We start from the raw sequence: 19,057 nt of genomic DNA on the forward strand, positions 1-19,057 counted from the left end.
TCCCGTTGTCCTATGGTCAAAATGACCCGCCACTGTGTTGAACCAACTTTATTTAATTTTTTTATTTTTTGGATCATTTGTGAGAAGGAGGCAGTGATACTTTCTTTAAAGTCTCACTGCCTCCTTCTCACAAATTAGCCCCAAAATATAAAAATTTAATAAAGTTGGTTCAACACAGTGGCGGGTCATTTTGATCCTAGGACAACGGGAGGGTTAAAAATATGCTGGGTGGCACTGTTGGTGGGTATCCATTCGAAAATCATATGAAAATAATACGGAAATCATGAGGGGTCACATCAATGTCATGCTGTGGACACGTTTGCCCCCCTGTGGCTAATATAGAGAATGACAGGGACATAGATTGTATGGAGAAACTCACACATTACAGAGCAAACATGTCATGTGAAATATTTCCAATGCTGGAATATTTTGCTAATTAAAATTCGCCACAGTCTTGGTTACATTTATATAAATGATAATTTCAGACATCAGAGTTGGCCATGTAATAGGTGGCAAAAAGGCAATTATTACCTACATCTGAAAAGAAAATAAATCCTTCCCTTGTCTTGCCCTTTTGTTGTTATGACTACGAGGTCGTAAATCCGCCATGTTTTCCCTCTAGTAGCGTTGCGACAGAGACGGAGAACTCAAACGACATGAATGTAGAAAATAATAATACGGCAGAAACAGTGAGCGAGAAAACGGATCACGGCAACAACATCGTCACAATTCAAACAACTCTCGGAGATGAAGGTAAAGACAGTTTACGTGCAAAAACAGTAATATATTTTTATTGGCATATGTAGGCCCACTCTTATTGATTTAACTTATTTAGCTGCTAGTTAGCTTGTTAGGTAGGTGACAAAATAAGGTCGGTGCACTTTAGCTGTAGCTTGCACTGTACCGGGTCAGAGCTAGCCAGCCAGCTAGATAGCTAACTAATGTAGCTCGCGCTGGTCAGATTTAGTTAGCTAGCATCCTCGGATTGTAGTGTAACTTATCTGATTTAACCTTGCTAACGAGCTAGGCTTGCTAGCTGTGCTAACGTTAGCTAAGTTAGCCGGCGGCTCCACTTGCTACAGTAGCTAGCTAGCTAACTTAGCTATGTCACTAAATATGTTTTATCTGTGATGTCACTGTCCAATCACTTGCATGTGTCAATTAATTAGCTAGCCAGTCAGTCATAAAAATGTAACTTTAACCAAGTGTGTTCTTGATTGTACGCATGTTTATCATGCATTTATTTCACTTGTAGATGAAGATGTCCACAAGTGCGGACGCTGTCAGTCCGAGTTTTGTACGCTGGAGGCATTCATCCGGCACAAGCTGCACCAGAACTGCACGCGGGCACAGGAACCACAGATGCCCGTCAATAAACCCCGGGATGACAACCAAGAGGTAGGCTAGCCCGGGAAATTGCACACTCGGTACCTACTCAATGTAGTTTGTAGAATTCATAAACGCAAGGGGTGATATGTAAAAACGTTTGTGTTTGGTCAGGTTTCTGCCCCAGATGGAACCTCTGCTACCTTGGCAAGAATGGATGCAAGTGGACTGTCTTCAGATGAACCAGACAAGTCCAACAACAACGGTAATTCAATGTTCATTGACCTGTTTGCACTCTGGCACCCTCCAGTATCATCTGGCCATAACTGATAAGACGTTATTGGTTCATCTCATGATGAAGTTTATATTCCCTCAGAAACCCAATTTCCTCCTGTTTTTACTTTCATGCCCTGTTGAAATGGGTTTGTCAAAAAAGAATCCTGGAGGGGACTGAATTAACCGCCCTTATATTCTCTCAGGTGATGTAGTAGTTGAAGGTCACTCCTGTCGAAGTCACAGGAAGAGAGGTGGAACAGGGAAGGCTACTGGTCACACAGAGGGGACTGAGGACCACAGCCCTGACGGTGCAGACAAACCAGTCTACAGGGTCAACAAAGATGGACGCTACATTTGCCAAACATGTGAGAAGACATTCAAAACGGTGAGTCGTACTGTACCTGTGCTTCATGTTGATATAGATTTGAGAATGAACCCATACAGATTGTCACTACCTTGTCTAGTCTAGAAGAAAGTTTGGAAAGCACAGCTATCAGCTGTTTTGTTCTTCCCTTGTTTATGCTCTATCAAACAAACCTACAGTATCAGTCAAAAGTTTGGACACACCTACTCATTCAAGGGTTTTTCTTTACTTTTACAATTTTCTACATTGTAGAATAATAGTGAAGACAAAACTATGAAATAACACATGGAATCATGTGTTAGAAATTGCGTAATTCAAATCTGGTATTGGAATAAGAATCAAGAGATCTTCAATCCAAGCTTAATTTATTATATGCAAAATGTATGTATGATAAGTATGAAGGTTCGTATATACGGGTCCGCTGAGATACCACGCAGGGCACTCAGAGAACTGATCCATTGTTCTAAGTTCTTCTTCAAATACTCTGACAGAGATAGTTCCCGCTACCTGCTGGCCAATCAGAGTAGAGACTGAGCGTGGTTTAGACTTACTCAGCCAATCCGTTGGTGCACGGGTTAGTCCCACCCCTCGGCACTCCATTTGTTGCACACTGTTGCCAGGCATAAGTTGCTATCATAATAACCTGCGGAGTCAGCACCCAAAAGACACCATTCCACTGTACTCCATGTACCCACGTTCAAGGACGGTTTCACAGACAACAAAGAGGCAGTGTTCGTATCTGTGAGAAATACAAGTCTTATCTATAAGAAATACAAGTTTTATCTCATCCTAGCCCCTAACGTTCCTCACATGAATAACAGCCTGTTATGTGAAACAATTTATATCAGTACAGTTCAAACCTATGCTCCTCATTAATGCATTCCTTCTAAGCTATTCATTACATACAGATCCAATTATGAGAAAAATAGAACCCAACACATGTAGTAACCAAAAAAGTGTTAAACAAATCAAAATATATTTTAGATTCTTCAAATAGCCAACCTTTGCCTTGATGACAGCTTTGCACACACTTGCCATTCTCTTTACCTGGAATGCTTTTCCAACAGTCTTGAAGTTCTCACATATGCTGAGCACTTGTTGGCTGCTTTTCCTTCACCAGGTCATCTGATGCAGCACTCCATCACTCTCCTTCTTGGTACATTTGCCCTTACACAGCCTGGAGATGTGGTGTGTCATTTTCCTGTTGAAAAACAAATGATAGTCCCACTAAGCCCAAACCAGTTGGGATGGCGTATCGCTGCAGAATGCTGTGGTAGCCATGCTGGTTAAGTGTGCCTTGAATTCTAAATAAATCACAGACAGTGTCACCAGCAAAGCACCCCCACACCATAAAACCTCCTCCTCCATGCTTTACGGTGGGAAAGACACGGCGGTTGGAACCAAAAATCTCAAATTTGGACTCCAGACCAAAGGACACATTTCCACCGGTCTAATATCCATTGCTCGTGTTTCTTATACCAAGCTGGTCTCTTCTTCTTATTAGTGTCCTTTATTAGTGGTTTCTTTGCAGCAATTTGACCATGAAGGCCTGATTCACGCAGTCTCCTCTGAACAGTTGATGTTGAGATGTGTCTGTGACTTGAACTCTGTGAAGCATTTATTTGGGCTGCAATTTCTGAGGTTGGTAACTCTAATTAACTTATCCTCTGCAGCAGAGGTAACTCTGGGTCTTCCATTCCTGTGGCGGTCCTCATGAGAGCCAGTTTCATCATAGCGCTTGATGGTTTTTGCAACTGCATGTCTTAATGTAATGATGGACTGTCGTTTCTCTCTTTTCTTTTTTTGTTTTTATTTAATATTTTTATTTATTTATTTATTTTCGGGGGGAATGGATCAGCTTAATATTGCAGATAGATTGTATCTTCTATCAATGTAATTGTCTGCATCACTTCCAATCCCCCATTTTTTTAATTTATTTTTATATATACTCCCCTTTATTACTTTTCAACCCCACCATCCTTTCCCTACTTGGAGTAAATTAGTGAACAACAATGCCCAGGCCTCTACTTTTGGTCTATAATTACTATCTACACCTTATGGACAGAGTTAATTTTACAATAAATCTATTTTATATATATATATATATATATATATATATATATATATATATATATATATATATATATATATATATATATATTTTATTTTTATTATTTTTTGCTCCTGAACTACTTCTACTCTCAACCCCTCCGATCATTTTCATGATGTCCATCCGGTTTGCTTCTATATGCCATATCTTTCTAACTGTGCTCTTTCCCAAAAGCTCCCAACATACAACCTATATACTTATTATGGACACAGTATGCTTACATTATTAGATATCTTTGTTATTATTTGTTGTTATTTGTTATTAGTCCCATCCTTCAACTCTATTCAATACCTCCCATCTATCTCTTAACACCATCCATATAGGATTTCTATTTGCCATATATATTTCAACCGTACTGTGATGTTTTACAAAAGTTCTGAACCTTTCTATTCTCATTGCTTCTACAGATTGTGAATTAAAAATAAACATTTTTGCTAAAAGTATTATTATATTATTGATTGATTGACTATGACTTTTCAGATCACCCAGTAATGCTATCTGCAAGGTTAGTTCCAGGTAAATATTGCAATCCTTTAGCCATTCCTGGACCTGTGTCCAAAAACAAGCTACAAATGGACAGAACCAAAACAAATGATCTAATGATTCTGTCTCTTCACAGCAAAATCTGCAGAGCTGGGAAGATTGTATCCCCCATATAAATAACATTCTATTGGTAGCAAGAATTTTATATAATAATTTAAATAGAGTCTTTCAAATTTTTGAATCCGGTGTCGTTTTGCGTGTCACTTCATAAACACTATGCCATGGGATCGGTACGTCAAAGATCTCTTCCCAACTATTTTGCAATCTATATGGGACGGCTGTCAATCCTTTGGTCCTTAAATGAAACTGATATACTTTTTTATTTATCACAGTTTTCCTTAACCAATTATGTTCTTTAATGCAAGGCCGACAGACAAGTTCCTTACTTTCTCCCCCTTCCACTTTCCTCTTCCACTTTTGCGGTAAGGCTGCAATTATTTGGTTGTAATTTTGGGTAGAGCAGACATTTCCATATGTTTTTGTTAGCTGCATGTGCGACATAACTCCACCAGTCCTACCGATGATATAATTTACGAAGATTATACCTTTTTTAAACATTCTGTCAAAAAATAAAGGTTTTTTGTCAATTAGTATATTTGAATTTAACCACAATGTTTGTTGCATTATTTGTTCTGTCGTTTCTGGAGGATTAAATTGAAATTGCAACCAACTTTCTATGGCTTGTTTTAGAAATAGTGACATTTGGGAGATTATTTCCTTTTCAAATAACTGAAAGTGAGAGGTTGTAATCTGAATAAAGGGAAAAAGGCCTTTCTTGAACATTGGGTGAGACAATCTTACTAATTTGCTTGAGAACCAGTTCGGATTTAAGTATAACTTTTGTATGACTGAAGCTTTTAGTGATAGGTCTAATGCTTTAATATTTAATAATTTCTGTCCTCTGAATTCATATTCATTATATAAATATGCTCTTTTAATTTTGTCTGGCTTGCCGTTCCAAATAAAATTGAATATTTTTTTCTCATATAATTTAAAAAACTGTTCGCTAGGCGTCGGCAAGACCATAAGCAAATAGGTAAACTGGGATAATACTAAAGAGTTAATCAGGGTGATTTTTCCACAAATTGACTGGTATTTTCCTTTCCATGGTAGTAAGATCTTATCTATTTTTGCGAACTTTCTATTAAAATGTATTGAAGTGAGATCATTTATTTCCTTTGGGACATGTATTCCGAGTATATCCACATCACCATCAGACCATTTTATTGGTAAACTACATGGTAATGTAAAAATTGTATTTTTTAGTGATCCAATACGTAATATAGTACATTTGTCATAATTTGGTTGTAATCCAGAGAGGTTAGAAAATGTATCTAGATCCTCTGAGGCTGTGGAGGGATTCTAGTTGTGGATTTAAAAGAAAACAACATGAATCATCAGCGTACTATGACACCTTTGTTTTTAAGCCCTGTATTTCTAATCCTCTGATATTATTATTGGATCTGATTTTAATAGCTAACATCTCGATGGCCACAATAAATAGATATGCCGATAGTGGACAACCTTGTTTCACTCCTCTTGACAGTTTAAAACTTTCTGAGAAATAGCCATTATTTACTATTTTACACCTAGGGTTACTATACATGATTTTGACCCATTTTATAAGAGATTCTCCAAAATTGAAATGCTCCAGGCATTTATATATAAACCCCAGTCGAACTTTATCAAATGCCTTTTCGAAGTCTGCTATGAATAGCAGGCCTGGTTTCCCATATTTTCCATAGTGTTCTATTGTTTCCAATACTTGCCTTATATTATCTCCAATGTATCTTCCATGTAAACAAAACCTGTCTGATTAGAATGAATAATATCCGACAATACCTTTTTAATTCTATGCGCTATACATTTTGCTAGGATTTTTGCATCACAACACTGAAGTGTAAGGGGCCTCCAATTTTGTAAATGGACTGGATCTTTATATTTTCCACTTGTATCCTGTTTCAGTAATAATGAGATCAGACCTTCTTTTTGAGTGTCAGATAATCTACCATTTACATAGGAGTTGTTAAAACATGCTAATAACGGTCCTCTTAGTATATCAAAAAATGTTTGGTATACCTCGACTGGTATGCCATCCAACCCTGGAGTTTTCCCGGACTTAAAGTCTTTAATTGCATCCAGAAGTTCCTCCTCTGTAATTTCACCTTCACATGAGTCTTTCTGTGTGGCTGTTAATTTGACATTATCAATAGAAAAAAAATCTCTACAATTAGCTTCAGTTAGAGGAGATGGAGGCGACTGAAAAGAAAACATATGCTTAAAGTACTTTGTTTCTTCATTCAAAATATCATTTGGTGAATTATGGGTGACTCCGTCAATTGTAACCAGTTTCATTAAGTTCTTTTTGGTATCATTCCTATGTTGAAGATTAAAAAAGAATTTTGTGCATTTTTCCCCATATTCCATCCAGTTTGCTTTATTTTTATAATATATTACACTTGATCTTTCTTGAATAAGTTTCTCCATTTCTTTTAGTTTTTCCTCTAATTTATTCTGAGCCTCTATGTTACAGTTTTTATTGCCATCTATCTGTTCTGTTAGACTTTCTATTTCCTTTCTTAGTATAAACTCTTTTGACCTAAATTGCTTTTGTTTTCGAGATGAGTACTGAATTGCATGGCCTCTAAAGGCACATTTAAAGGTGTCCCATACAATAAGGGGATTCGCTGTACCTATGTTATGTTGGAAAAAGTCAGTTATAAATTCCTTTGTTCTAATTATAAATAAATTATCATCCAATAGGCTTTGATTAAATTTCCAATATCCTCGCCCACGTGGAAATTCAGTAAGAGTAATGTATATGCCTATTATATGATGGTCCGACCGCATTCTGTCCCCTATCAACACTTTTTTTTTTACTTTTGGTGCCAACAAGAATGAGATAAGAAAGAAGTCAAGACGACTAGCTTGATTCAGTCTCCGCCATGTATATCTCACTAGATCAGTATATTTAAGCCTCCATATATCTACTAGTTCTAATGTATCCATGACATTCACAATTTCCTTAAGAGCATGTGGGTGATTGTTTGTGGTGTGATTTCCTTTACGGTCCATTGAGCTATTTAAAACAGTATTATAATCCCCCACCATAATAATATTGTCTTGAGTTGCTTGCAGGCTTGATCATTTATTATATATATTGTCAAAGAATTGTGGATCATCATTATTTGGTCCGTAAAGGTTAATGAGCCATATCTGTTTATGGTCCAATAACATATTTAAAATAATCCATCTACCTTGCGTATCTATTTGGACAATTTGCACATTCGGATCGAAATTACTATTAATTAATATCATCACCCCCTTTTGAATTTATTTGCCCATGGGAGAAGTATATTCCCCCCATTCTTTTTTCCACGCTACTTCATCTCGAATTGTTGAATGAGTTTCCTGTATACAATAGATATTATATTCCTTCTCTTTGAGCCATGTAAATATTGTTCTTCTTTTGTTATTATCAGCTAAGCCATTACAATTATAACTGGCTATACTTATTTCACCATACACCATAATGAGATACAAGTTTCAAGTCTATTTATCATTATATATGTTTGTAAATTTACCAATAAAAAATAGCGTAATGATTGAGTGTCCATATAGCTGTACCGTGATATTTGCATTGCTACGGAGTAACCCTTCAATTGTTCTCCACTAATTCCCCCGCTAAAGCCCCTCCCCATCCCAAGTTGAGCCGTCATCATTTCCGCCAAAAGCATTTCCAATGCTTTCACCTCTATATATATATATATTTTTTTTTATTATGAATATCCTATTTTCCATCATTATCAATTAATATGCGTAATAATGTCGGGAGTTCACGCGTAGGATTCTAACATATAACCCGGATTGCCATTGTATTACATTTAATTCATTGACAAGCAATTATTATCCTAGCAAATAATTCCCGTGGTCCATCCCCTCTCCCCCCAACATCCCCACCCCCCCACAACAGATGCCAGACAAGCACACACTCACATACTCCAACACACTCAACCCTCCTCCTCCACAATCCACCATAAAATCAAATACTCAACGGCTGTTATATCCCAGAGCCCAACTCGAGAAATAACTTGATTTACGAGTGCACATACAGTTAAAGCTGATTGAGAAAGCATGCAAATTGAGCAGAAATTGATAACAATGTGAGATTTGATTAATCTACTTAATCTATGTCAAGTCCTAGGTGATGGAGATCAGATCTACCCTCTTCACCTGAGACACAAACACTCTGATCCCCTGTTGCAACCATTTTCCCAAGCATCTCCATGCGGTCAGACCTTTGATTATTTTGTGCCACCTGGGCCACAATGATAAACCCCCTCTCTGATTGTCCGAGTGTGACCCCCTCCCCATGGGTTACTGCAGCCAGTGTTGCCAGCACTGCCACTACCTGGGTGGGCGTACCCCACCGGAATCCCCACCGGCTAGGTAAAAGGTCGTCAAGGTTCTCATTAGCAGCTTTGAGAATTTCCTTGTATATTATGCTCTCCCATCAGGGGGCTCTGGCTTTGTAGGACCAACCCTGCCAGGCAGGCTCAGAATCTTGAGGGGGTGGTGCTGCTCAACTAGGTCTCTGACCACATTTATTTCTCTGTTTAGGCTGCATATTCACAGCAGGTCCATAAAAGAGATGGGAACTTCTCTTTGGTGTATGGGTCGCTCAGGTGGGTGTCCAGGTTATAGGGTTAGGGATCTTTCCATCATGATAGGACAATGAAAAATTAGATTAGATGTATACTATATTTAAAAATGTATATCCCTCTACACAAAATTGAAAGCTCTCTCTCACTACCCCTGCTCGGCTCTGGGATATGCAACCATTTCCCCTCTCACTCACTTAACGCCGCACCTTTTCAAACACTAAAATGCACACCACATGGTTGACTGCGGAAGAAATGGGCCGAGCGTGCAAACGCACCCGCATCCACATCTGCCGCAAGGGGGAAAGGACGCCAGAGAGAACACAGGACCAACCACAACAACCATCCGCCAAAACAACAACCTCCCGCCAAAAAAGCCATGTTCTAATTATTTGTATTTAAAGATGTATTATTCTGCTTGTTATATCGTTTTATCCTTTTATAAAATACTATACTTACTATAAATGTTATTTAATATTACAATCCCTATCATTGCTAGTATCAGGTGCTCCAATATTTGACTCCTCTATTACAACTTTTAGAATAGCCATGGAGTAGACTTTGTGTCTCTGAACATTTGGTTGTCAATATATAATTTATCCACCACTAGTGCAACACGTTTCCCTTTTAATCTGTTTTCCTTGAAGATTGGATACAGAACTTTGCGCCTTTCTACAATCTCCCTCGGGAACTGATCATTCATGCCTATCATTCACTGTCGTTTCTCTTTGCTTATTTGAGCTGTTCTTGCCAAAGACTTGGTCTTTTACCAAATAGGGCTATCTTATGTATAACCCCCACTACCTTGTCACAACACAACTGATTGGCTCAAATGCATTAAGAAGGAAAGAAATTCCACAAATGAACTTTATAAAGGGTGGCTATTTGAAGAATCTCAAATATAACATATTTTGATTTGTTTAACACTTTTTTGGTTACTACATGATTCCATATGTGTTATTTCATAGTTTTGATGTCTTCACTATTATTCTAAAATGTAAAAATAAAGAAAAACCCTTGAATAAGTAGGTGTGTCCAAACTTTTGACTGGGAGTGTATGTCTACTTTTTTCCTAGACAAACATCCTGAGAACACATATGATCACCCACAGTGAGAATAAGAATTTCCCCTGCGAGCACTGTGGGAGTGCCTTCCGCACTAAAGGCTCCCTGATTCGTCACAACCGCCGTCACACAGGTACAGTGGACTGGGAGGGGGCGGGCTCAGAATGAGATGTTTGCGCTTGTGGCATACGCAGCTTCATTTCCTATCTCTATCACCAGTCTCTCTCCCCCTCTTCCCGCAGACGAGCGGCCGTACCGCTGTAACCTGTGTGGGCTCTCCTTCAGGGAGTCAGGGGCTCTGACCAGACATCTCAAGTCCATCACCCCCTGCACTGAGAAGATCCGCTTCAACCAGTACAAGGAGATCCTCGTCAGCAAGGACGGACAGCAGAAAGGTAGCAGTCTGTCAAAAGATTGAGGGAGGGATCATGCATGTATGGATGAATGGATATGGATGGATGGTAGGATACATACACTAAATGACCAAAAGTATGTGGACACCTGCTTGTCTCATTCCAAAATCATGGTCATTAATATGGAGTTGGTCCCCACCCATTTGCTACTATAACAGCCTTCAATCTTCTGGGAAGGCTTTCCACTAGATGTTGGAACATTGCTGCGGGGACTTGCTTCCATTCAGCCACGAGCATTAGTGAGGTCGGGAACTGATGTTGGGCGATTAGGTGTTCCAATTCATCCCAAAGGTGTTCGATGGAGTTGAGGTCAGGGTTCTGTCAAGTTCTTCCACATTGATCTCGAAAAACCATTTCTGTATAGACCTCGCTTTGTGCACGGGGGTATTGTGATGCTGAAATAGGAACGGGCCTTCCCCAAACTGTTGCCACAGTTGGAAGCACAGAATCGTCTAGAATGTCGTTGTATGCTGTAGTGTTAAGATTTCCCTTCACTGGAACGAAGGGGCCAAGCCCAAACCATGAAAAACAGCCCCAGACCATTATTCCTCCTCCACCAAACTTTACAGTTGTCACTATGCATTTCGGGCAGGTGGTGTTCTCCTGACAATCCTCCAAACCCAGATTCTTCCATCGGACTGCCAGATGGTGAAGTGCGATTCATCACTCCGGAGAACGCGTTTCCACTGCTCCAGAATCCAATGGTTGCAATCTTTACACCACTCCAGCCGAGGCTTGGCATTACGCATGGTGATCTTAGGCTTGTGTGCGGCTGCTCGACCATGGAAACCCATTTCATGAAGCTCTCGACTAACAGTTCTTGTGCTGATATTGCTTCCAGAGGCAGTTTGGAACTCGGTAGTGAGTGTTGCAAACACTCGACAATCCCGTTCTGTGTGGCCTACCACTTCGCGTCTGGGCCGTTGTTGCTCCTAGACTTTTCCACTTCACAATAACAGCACTTACAGTTGACCGGGGCAGCTCTAGCAGGGCAGACATTTGACGAACTGACTTGTTGGAAAGGTGGCATCCTATGACGTTGCCACGTTGAAAGTCACTGAGCTCTTCAGTGAGGCCATTCTACTGCCAATGTTTGTCTATGGAGATTGCTTGGCTGTGTGCTCGATTTTATACACCTGTCAACGGGTGTGGCTGAAATAGCCGTATCCACTAATTTGAAGGGGTGTCCACATACTTTTGTGTATATGTAAAGAGATAAATATATGGATAGATGGAAAGAGAAATATATGGATAGAAAGATAAATATTTATTGATCGATCGGTAGATAAGGTATTGATGGTGTCATGTTTTTATTTCAGGAGTGGAGGCAGAGGCCGCCTCATTGGCTGCTCAGCAAGAAGTGGACCAGCAGGAGGAAGAGGAAGCGCAGGCGGCGTTGGTCAGCGTGGTGGAGGCTGACAGTGGAGGACAGGAAGTCATCCACGAGGTCCACTTCCACATGGAGGTGGAGGGAGAAGGGCAGGAACAGCAGGTGTGTGGAGATCTGGATGCATTTCAGTACTGTAAACTGTCTTCCTCGTCTCCTCTCTCACCTTTTAATTTGTACTGATCTGAAAACACAGGATAGGTAAAGGCCATGTTGTGAATGCCTACAAAATGCCTGTCCATTTCTATCACATTAGTGCAGATGAAAGGAAATAGAGAAACACATGCATTTCCTTTGTATCCCAAATCCCTGTTGACGTTTATTACAACCTCTTTATCCCTGTTGACGTTTATTACAACCTCTTTGGATGTCACACATTTTTCCTACAGCCATGTTTGACCCTCTGTTCTTGTCTGGTTGCCTGTCCCCAGCTTCTATTGGAGCAGTCTCAGGCAGAGGCCCTGGTGGCCGAGGGGGACAACCTCATCTGCCAGGCCATCATAAACTCTGGCATCGCCCTGGAGGCGCTCACTGAGACTGAGGAGGTGGAGTCAGTTGAGGAGCAGGCACTGGACGGGATGCCTGAAGAGGTCCTGCAGGACAGGGACGTGGAGGGCAGGGTGACGGAGATCCAGGTGATGGAGGAGTGTGTGGAGATGGAGGCTGAGGAGATGGGGGTGAGTTAGTCAATGGGGGAATTAATTTAACATTTTACCAACTGTGTATTTTATTATCTAAATGTGTTTTATCCTTGTATATTTTCCAGTACCATGCTGGATAAATAAGTACTAAAGAAATGTAAAAAGCTTTTAGTTAGAAATCCGTCACCACACAGACAATTTTATTTTCAATTATCAGAGACACAAAAATGTCTTTCTCTGTTTGTTCCTTCTCTAATAGTGCATGTCTTCTAATACTCTCACCTACAGCTTGTGGTTGATAAACATGATGTATACTCTCACCTACAGTATGTGGTTGATAAACATGATGTATACTCTCACCTACAGCATGTGGTTGATAAACATGATGTATACTCTCACCTACAGCATGTGGTTGATAAACATGATGTATACTCTCACCTACAGCATGTGGTTGATAAACATGATGTATACTCTCACCTACAGCATGTGGTTGATAAACATGATGTATACTCTCACCTACAGCATGTGGTTGATAAACATGATGTATACTCTCACCTACAGCATGTGGTTGATAAACATGATGTATACTCTCACCTACAGCATGTGGTTGATAAACATGATGTATACTCTCACCTACAGCATGTGGTTGATAAACATGATGTATACTCTCACCTACAGCATGTGGTTGATAAACATGATGTATACTCTCACCTACAGCATGTGGTTGATAAACATGATGCATGTCCCTTTCCCTGTCCTGTAGGACATGTCTGACAAGCAGGAGGATCTGCCGCCGTCTAAAATGCACAAGTGTCCTCACTGTAGTCGCTCCTTTAAGGCGCTCAACTACCTCCGCTTCCATGTCAAAGGTCACTTCGGTAAGACCACTGTCTCCATGTCTTTTTAATGATTTCCTTTAATGCTAGACTCAGCATAACCCATTAGTCAACACACACACCATAGGTGATCCATTGATATCAAATGATGAATTGTGGTGATAAAAGGATTCAGCCAAGGTTTCAAAATCAGATGCATTTATATCACATATTCCCTGTGTCTTACATTGTTTTCTCAAATCTCCCCAGTGCCTCTATACCTGGGTCGTGTTCATTAGTCTCCAAGGAAACTGGTCTGATGGGGAGGTACTACCTGTTGCGTTCACTAATGAACACGACCTACAGCAGCTCATTATGCATGTTCTCATTTCTGCAGGCTACAAGCCCTTCAAGTGTGTGATGTGTCTGAAGGAGTTCCTGACAGGCTACCTGTTGAAGAAGCACATGGAGGTCCACCGGAGTGAGAGGAGGTACAAGTGTGGCGAGTGCGGCAAGCTCTACAAGACCATCGGACACGTCCGTGAACACATGAGGGCCCACTCAGAGGAACGGCCGTACAACTGCAACAGCTGTGACAAGGGATACAAGACCAAGGTTTGTCCATACTCAACTTTTATTTAATTTGAACCAAGGAAGCGACAAGCAGGCAAAATATTCTGTCTGAAAGTTGTTGAATTCCTGGTTTTCGTAAGTTTTTTATTTTGTTTCTTAAATGGCAGGAGTCTGCTAATGTTAAGTCAAGTTTCGGCGCTTCATCGATTGAGTGGTTATTTCAGTAATTTTTCTCGCATGTCAGAAGTGAATTGGTTGACTAACCGATAGATGATGAATTCATTAACTACCATGTAAACCTTGGTTCCTAAACTTTTCCCCTCCCCTTTTGTCCCAGAATGCCTTGCAGGTGCACCAGCGGACGCACGCCCAGGAGAAGCCATATGTGTGCCAGTTCTGCTCGCGGGGCTTCAGGGAGAAGGGCTCTCTGGTGCGCCACATCCGCCATCACACCGGAGAGAAGCCGTTCAAGTGTCACAAGTGTGGGCGGGGCTTCGCCGAGCATGGCACTCTCAACCGCCACTTACGTGCCAAAGGTCAGAATGATTAACACCTGTCTCCTGGGTCATGTATAGCATTAAGATGATTCATAAGATTAATTTAAGATACATCGGATCCTATCAGTGATATTACTGTTGCTATTCTTTATGCTTGTACTGGCCCTGATTTTAATTGATGAAGTAATAGATTTTCCATATTATCTTATACAGGTTATCAATTCAACAATGGACACAAGCAAACAGTCAAATAGCACTACACAGGATTACATTGATTTGTTCTTTATGTGTATCCTAGGGGGCTGTTATGTGGGCCAGAAGGAGGGGTCTGGGGAGGAAGGCGTGGTGGTCTCAGAGGAGCAGGCGTCTGCAGACAGCCTGGCCACAGCAGCCATCATGTCAGACGACCCCCACGCCGTGCTGGTGGAGTTCTCCTCTGTGGTGGCTGACACCCAGGAGTACATCATTAGGGTGAGACCATTATAGATGGGCGGGGGGTTATTCTCCTAATGGATGTATTACCTATTTCACACTGCTGAAAATGTGAATGTAATAAATCCAGACTTTTTGCTGAATTCACTGAATGTTTCAACTTGACCTGGCATAGCTTTAGGCACAAACACAGACAAGGTGCTGCTGTAAACATAATTGTTAATAGCATATTGATCTGTGTTTTTCTCTCAGAAATTAGATGCATCATCACATTCACAAATGATGCTGTCAGTATGTATGGAAGGTTCTGTAGTTCACGTGTCCTGTCTCTCTCCTCTCTTGCTCTCTTCTCCCCAGGCCCAAGGAGAGGAGGAGGAGGAGGAGGAGGAGGAGGAGGAGGGGCAGGGCGAGGAGGTGACTCTCATCCAAGACAACCAGAATCAGGTCAGTGCTCTGCTCTCCTGTTTCTCCTGGAGCCAAGAAATGGTGTTCTAGTGGTTTTATGTCTTGATGGCTTAGACTAGCGCTGGCCTACCTCAAAACATACAACAGTCCCACCTTTTTAATGGTTGCTCGTTCATAGCCGTATATTTAACATGCGACCAAAGCTAGATTTCCATCCAATTAGCGACAGATTTTCACGCAAATATTCTAAAATCTGCAATTTTTTCCACCATTGATGTTTCCACCAAACTGACATCAGTGTGTGTTGACGTAGTGCACACAAAATGTTATTTTTCGCTTACGTTTTCATATACTGAATAAAAATTGAAAGTTCAATGTGTTTCCATCGCATTTTCAACTCTACCGAAAACGGTTAAATAGCACGTGCCTACTCTGGTCTCTAGCCAACAGCTCGCAGATACATTGTGGGTAGGCTAGTCTACATGATGAGATTATTATGGATAATATTTGTAATTGTCAATTGGCAGTCAAGCATCGATCATCATGTCTCCAGAATAAGACCCTTGATATTTATTGAAAAGGAGCATCAAGCTCATCACCATGCACTTTCACCACCCTGTGAAGTTCATCATAACACAAAAGATACAGCCATGTTGAATACAATTGTACCAAAACTTCCTGTTTCCATCACAGCTGTCATGATTAATTTTTTTAATATGGTATGACTTGCATAAAAACAGGGATGGAAACATTAATGTCCACATAGATAAATCAACTATTAGGTAGACATTAAGAAGGCATCTCAATACTCATCCCCCGCTCTCTTACCCACCTTTCAGATGGGCAACCACATCATGAAGGTGGTGCAGCAGATCGTCAACCAATCGCGTGGCAGCGTCGGCGGCCACCAAATCATTGTGCGCAACGTCTCCATGGACGAGGGCACATCCATCTCCGACTGCGGCGACACCATCACCATAGCGACGCCCGAGAACCTGACCGCGCAGGTTGCCATGACGCTGGCCTCAGCCATCAGCGACGGAACCCTTCTGGCGGGAGGCGGCGCCCTGGAGACGCCCGATGGCACGGTCACCATGGTAACGACAACGGGGGGCGAGGACATGGTCGAGGTGATGGAGCACCAGGAGGAAGAGTTTGTTATTACGTCATCGGAGGAGGTGGAGATCCAGACAGTCATCATATGAGGACTTTGTGTTATGAGGACAGTGTGTTATGAAGAGTGTCTTATGAAAACTCAGGACTTTGGGTGAGTTATGAGGATGGTGTGTCTTATGAGGACCGAATGTCTTATGAAGAGTTTCTAATGAGAACTCAGGAATTTGAATGAGAACGTTGGTCTATGTTTGAGGAGTTACGTTGTATAATGTCTGTTCTGTCTGCTTTTGAATGAGGACGAAGCACTTGAGTTTTTGTGAAGACCAAGGACGGTGTGCATGAGGACTGTCATTGTATAAGGTTGAAAGATTCTGTTTGCATAAAGTTTGACATTTTATTGGACGGCATTACAGTAGATTTCTATTGGGTAAGGATTGCAATCATTTATAGGAAGGGTATTGTCTTATGTCACTGAAGTAAGGAGGACTGAAGTGTTAGTTTTACTTGGACAGGAGTGGAGTTGCCTTCATTTTGGTACATTTTCTTAACTGTAATGTCATTGCTTGTCAACACTGAGCAACCAATCACACGGTACAACAGTAGGCTTATAGCTAGGTCACAGGAGCTCAAGTACTTACATTTGCCTTGATTGTCTCCAAATCCCTAGAATTGTCACTGTTTCTGTTACACTTAGACGTTACACTAGGAAATATCAACTTTAGAAAATGCCCCCCCCCCCTTCCTTAAAACAATTATACTACCTAAAGACTCTGGAGTTGTTTACCTTTGACAGATTCATGATAAAATATTATGTTATGCTTGACCATAGACCATAGAAATGCTTTAGTGATTGATTGTGAGAGTCTGATGTGGGTTGTATTCATTAGGGCACACCATATTAAAACGTTTGGCAACGGAAAAACAAAATGAGCATTTCTTATTAGACAATGTCTACTCTTTGTTGCCTAATGAATATGACCGTGATCTGATACTGTTGGACTGTACTTCTGAGGTGTGTCTCCATACAGGCCCAGTGCTATTCTGAGGAGGTCAATTACATACCATCCTTACAGCAGGACAACTAGGCCAACCAGGAGATGGACCGACAGACTGACACCTCATACTACTGCCAAATTCTGTGATCTATTACCTGACTGGCTCAGTTTGGGTGGAATGAATAAACTCTGTACTTCATCTTTGAGAATTGAGTTTCTGCAGAAGACTAAAAGGAATTTATTTCAGTCTTGGGGATGTGTAAAATGTGCTTGTAAGAAGGAATGGATTAATGTTTGAATGATTCCTGTGTACAGTATACCTGACTGAAAATCTGATTTTAGTAGTGATCGGATGATTCATTTATTGATAGATTGATTGAGTCTGGTGTTTACAGTTGCCATAGGCAACCAAGCAGCTCTCAGTGGGCCCCAGATGGAGGAGTGGAATCATCAGCCTGGCAGATTCAGGACAAAGCAGCCTTGCTGCTCACCTTGCCCGTGGTGGTTGTTCCCTTCTGTCTCCTCTTACTCTCACTCTTCTCATGTTACTACTTTTTTTCTTTTCACTCTTTTTTTACTCTCATGCCTGCTTTCTCTCTCATTCTTCTCAGGACTGTCAGAATGAAGACATACCTTTTCACCCCCCCTGTTTTTTTTGCACACCTGTCCTTACTCTGATAGATTCCTCTGAAGTATCATAGATGCAATGGGATCAGGCTACTTGACATGAATAAAACTAATAATCATTATGTCTTTGGCTTTTTCCTTCTCAGAGTCCCAAATCCCCCATAGTCTTCTACTGTAAGGTGAACAGGGCAGATGATGTAATGCCAATGGTGTATTGATGTATCATTTTCTGCAATTCTGATACCTTAAGTATTTTGTACAAACTATTTGTCTGTTGAATTAGGAAATATGAGCATAATTGTGTGTCCCATGGTGGATTCGTTATCATGTCTGTGGCTAACACAGTAAATAAAGTCATTTATTAGACACCTAATGAGGATGTCCCCATCTCTACTAAACAAAGCATTGATTCTGCCCTGTTGTATTCTACATACTGGCATGGTGATCTAGCCATTCATAACTAAACCCTACTTGGACATTGTCCAAACAAAGACACACATCACTTTGTTTCCCTGATTAGTTTCCTCATACTGTATGTTATTGAACATGATCATCTCTAGAGATTTATTTGGCAGAGTTTCACATGAGCCATGATCACTGTTAGAAAAGAGCTGCCTGCATCTCCCACTGTAAACACACTGATCACGAATCCATGGTGGTCAAGTCAGCCCCGGAGGGGTAAACACTGTTACCAATAGGAAATGGTTTCCTCAGGGCTCACACTGAGGGATACTGCCCAATTCCAAACTGACACCTCATCCCTACTCTTAGGTACTTTGTGTAGATCTGAAAGGTTATATGTGTAAGCAATG

The 19,057-nt window shown here is 40.8% G+C and overlaps 1 protein-coding gene across 1 annotated transcript; it reads left to right on the plus strand.

Moving 5' to 3' along the window:
* The first annotated feature begins 530 nt into the window (after positions 1-530).
* Positions 531-18,367, plus strand: LOC121551648 (transcription factor E4F1). Its single transcript, XM_041864357.2, has 14 exons — positions 531-753; positions 1,256-1,398; positions 1,501-1,591; positions 1,806-1,987; positions 10,357-10,477; positions 10,587-10,739; positions 12,077-12,249; positions 12,576-12,821; positions 13,549-13,663; positions 13,998-14,215; positions 14,511-14,709; positions 14,969-15,141; positions 15,460-15,546; positions 16,347-18,367. The coding sequence occupies exons 1-14, from the start codon at positions 657-659 to the stop codon at positions 16,710-16,712; spliced, it is 2,364 nt and encodes a 787-aa protein (XP_041720291.2). The 5' UTR covers positions 531-656; the 3' UTR covers positions 16,713-18,367.
* Positions 18,368-19,057: the final 690 nt, after the last annotated feature.

The sequence above is a fragment of the Coregonus clupeaformis genome, chromosome 35 (genome assembly GCF_020615455.1).
Source record: "Coregonus clupeaformis isolate EN_2021a chromosome 35, ASM2061545v1, whole genome shotgun sequence".
In the NCBI taxonomy this organism is placed as follows: Eukaryota; Metazoa; Chordata; class Actinopteri; order Salmoniformes; family Salmonidae; genus Coregonus; species Coregonus clupeaformis.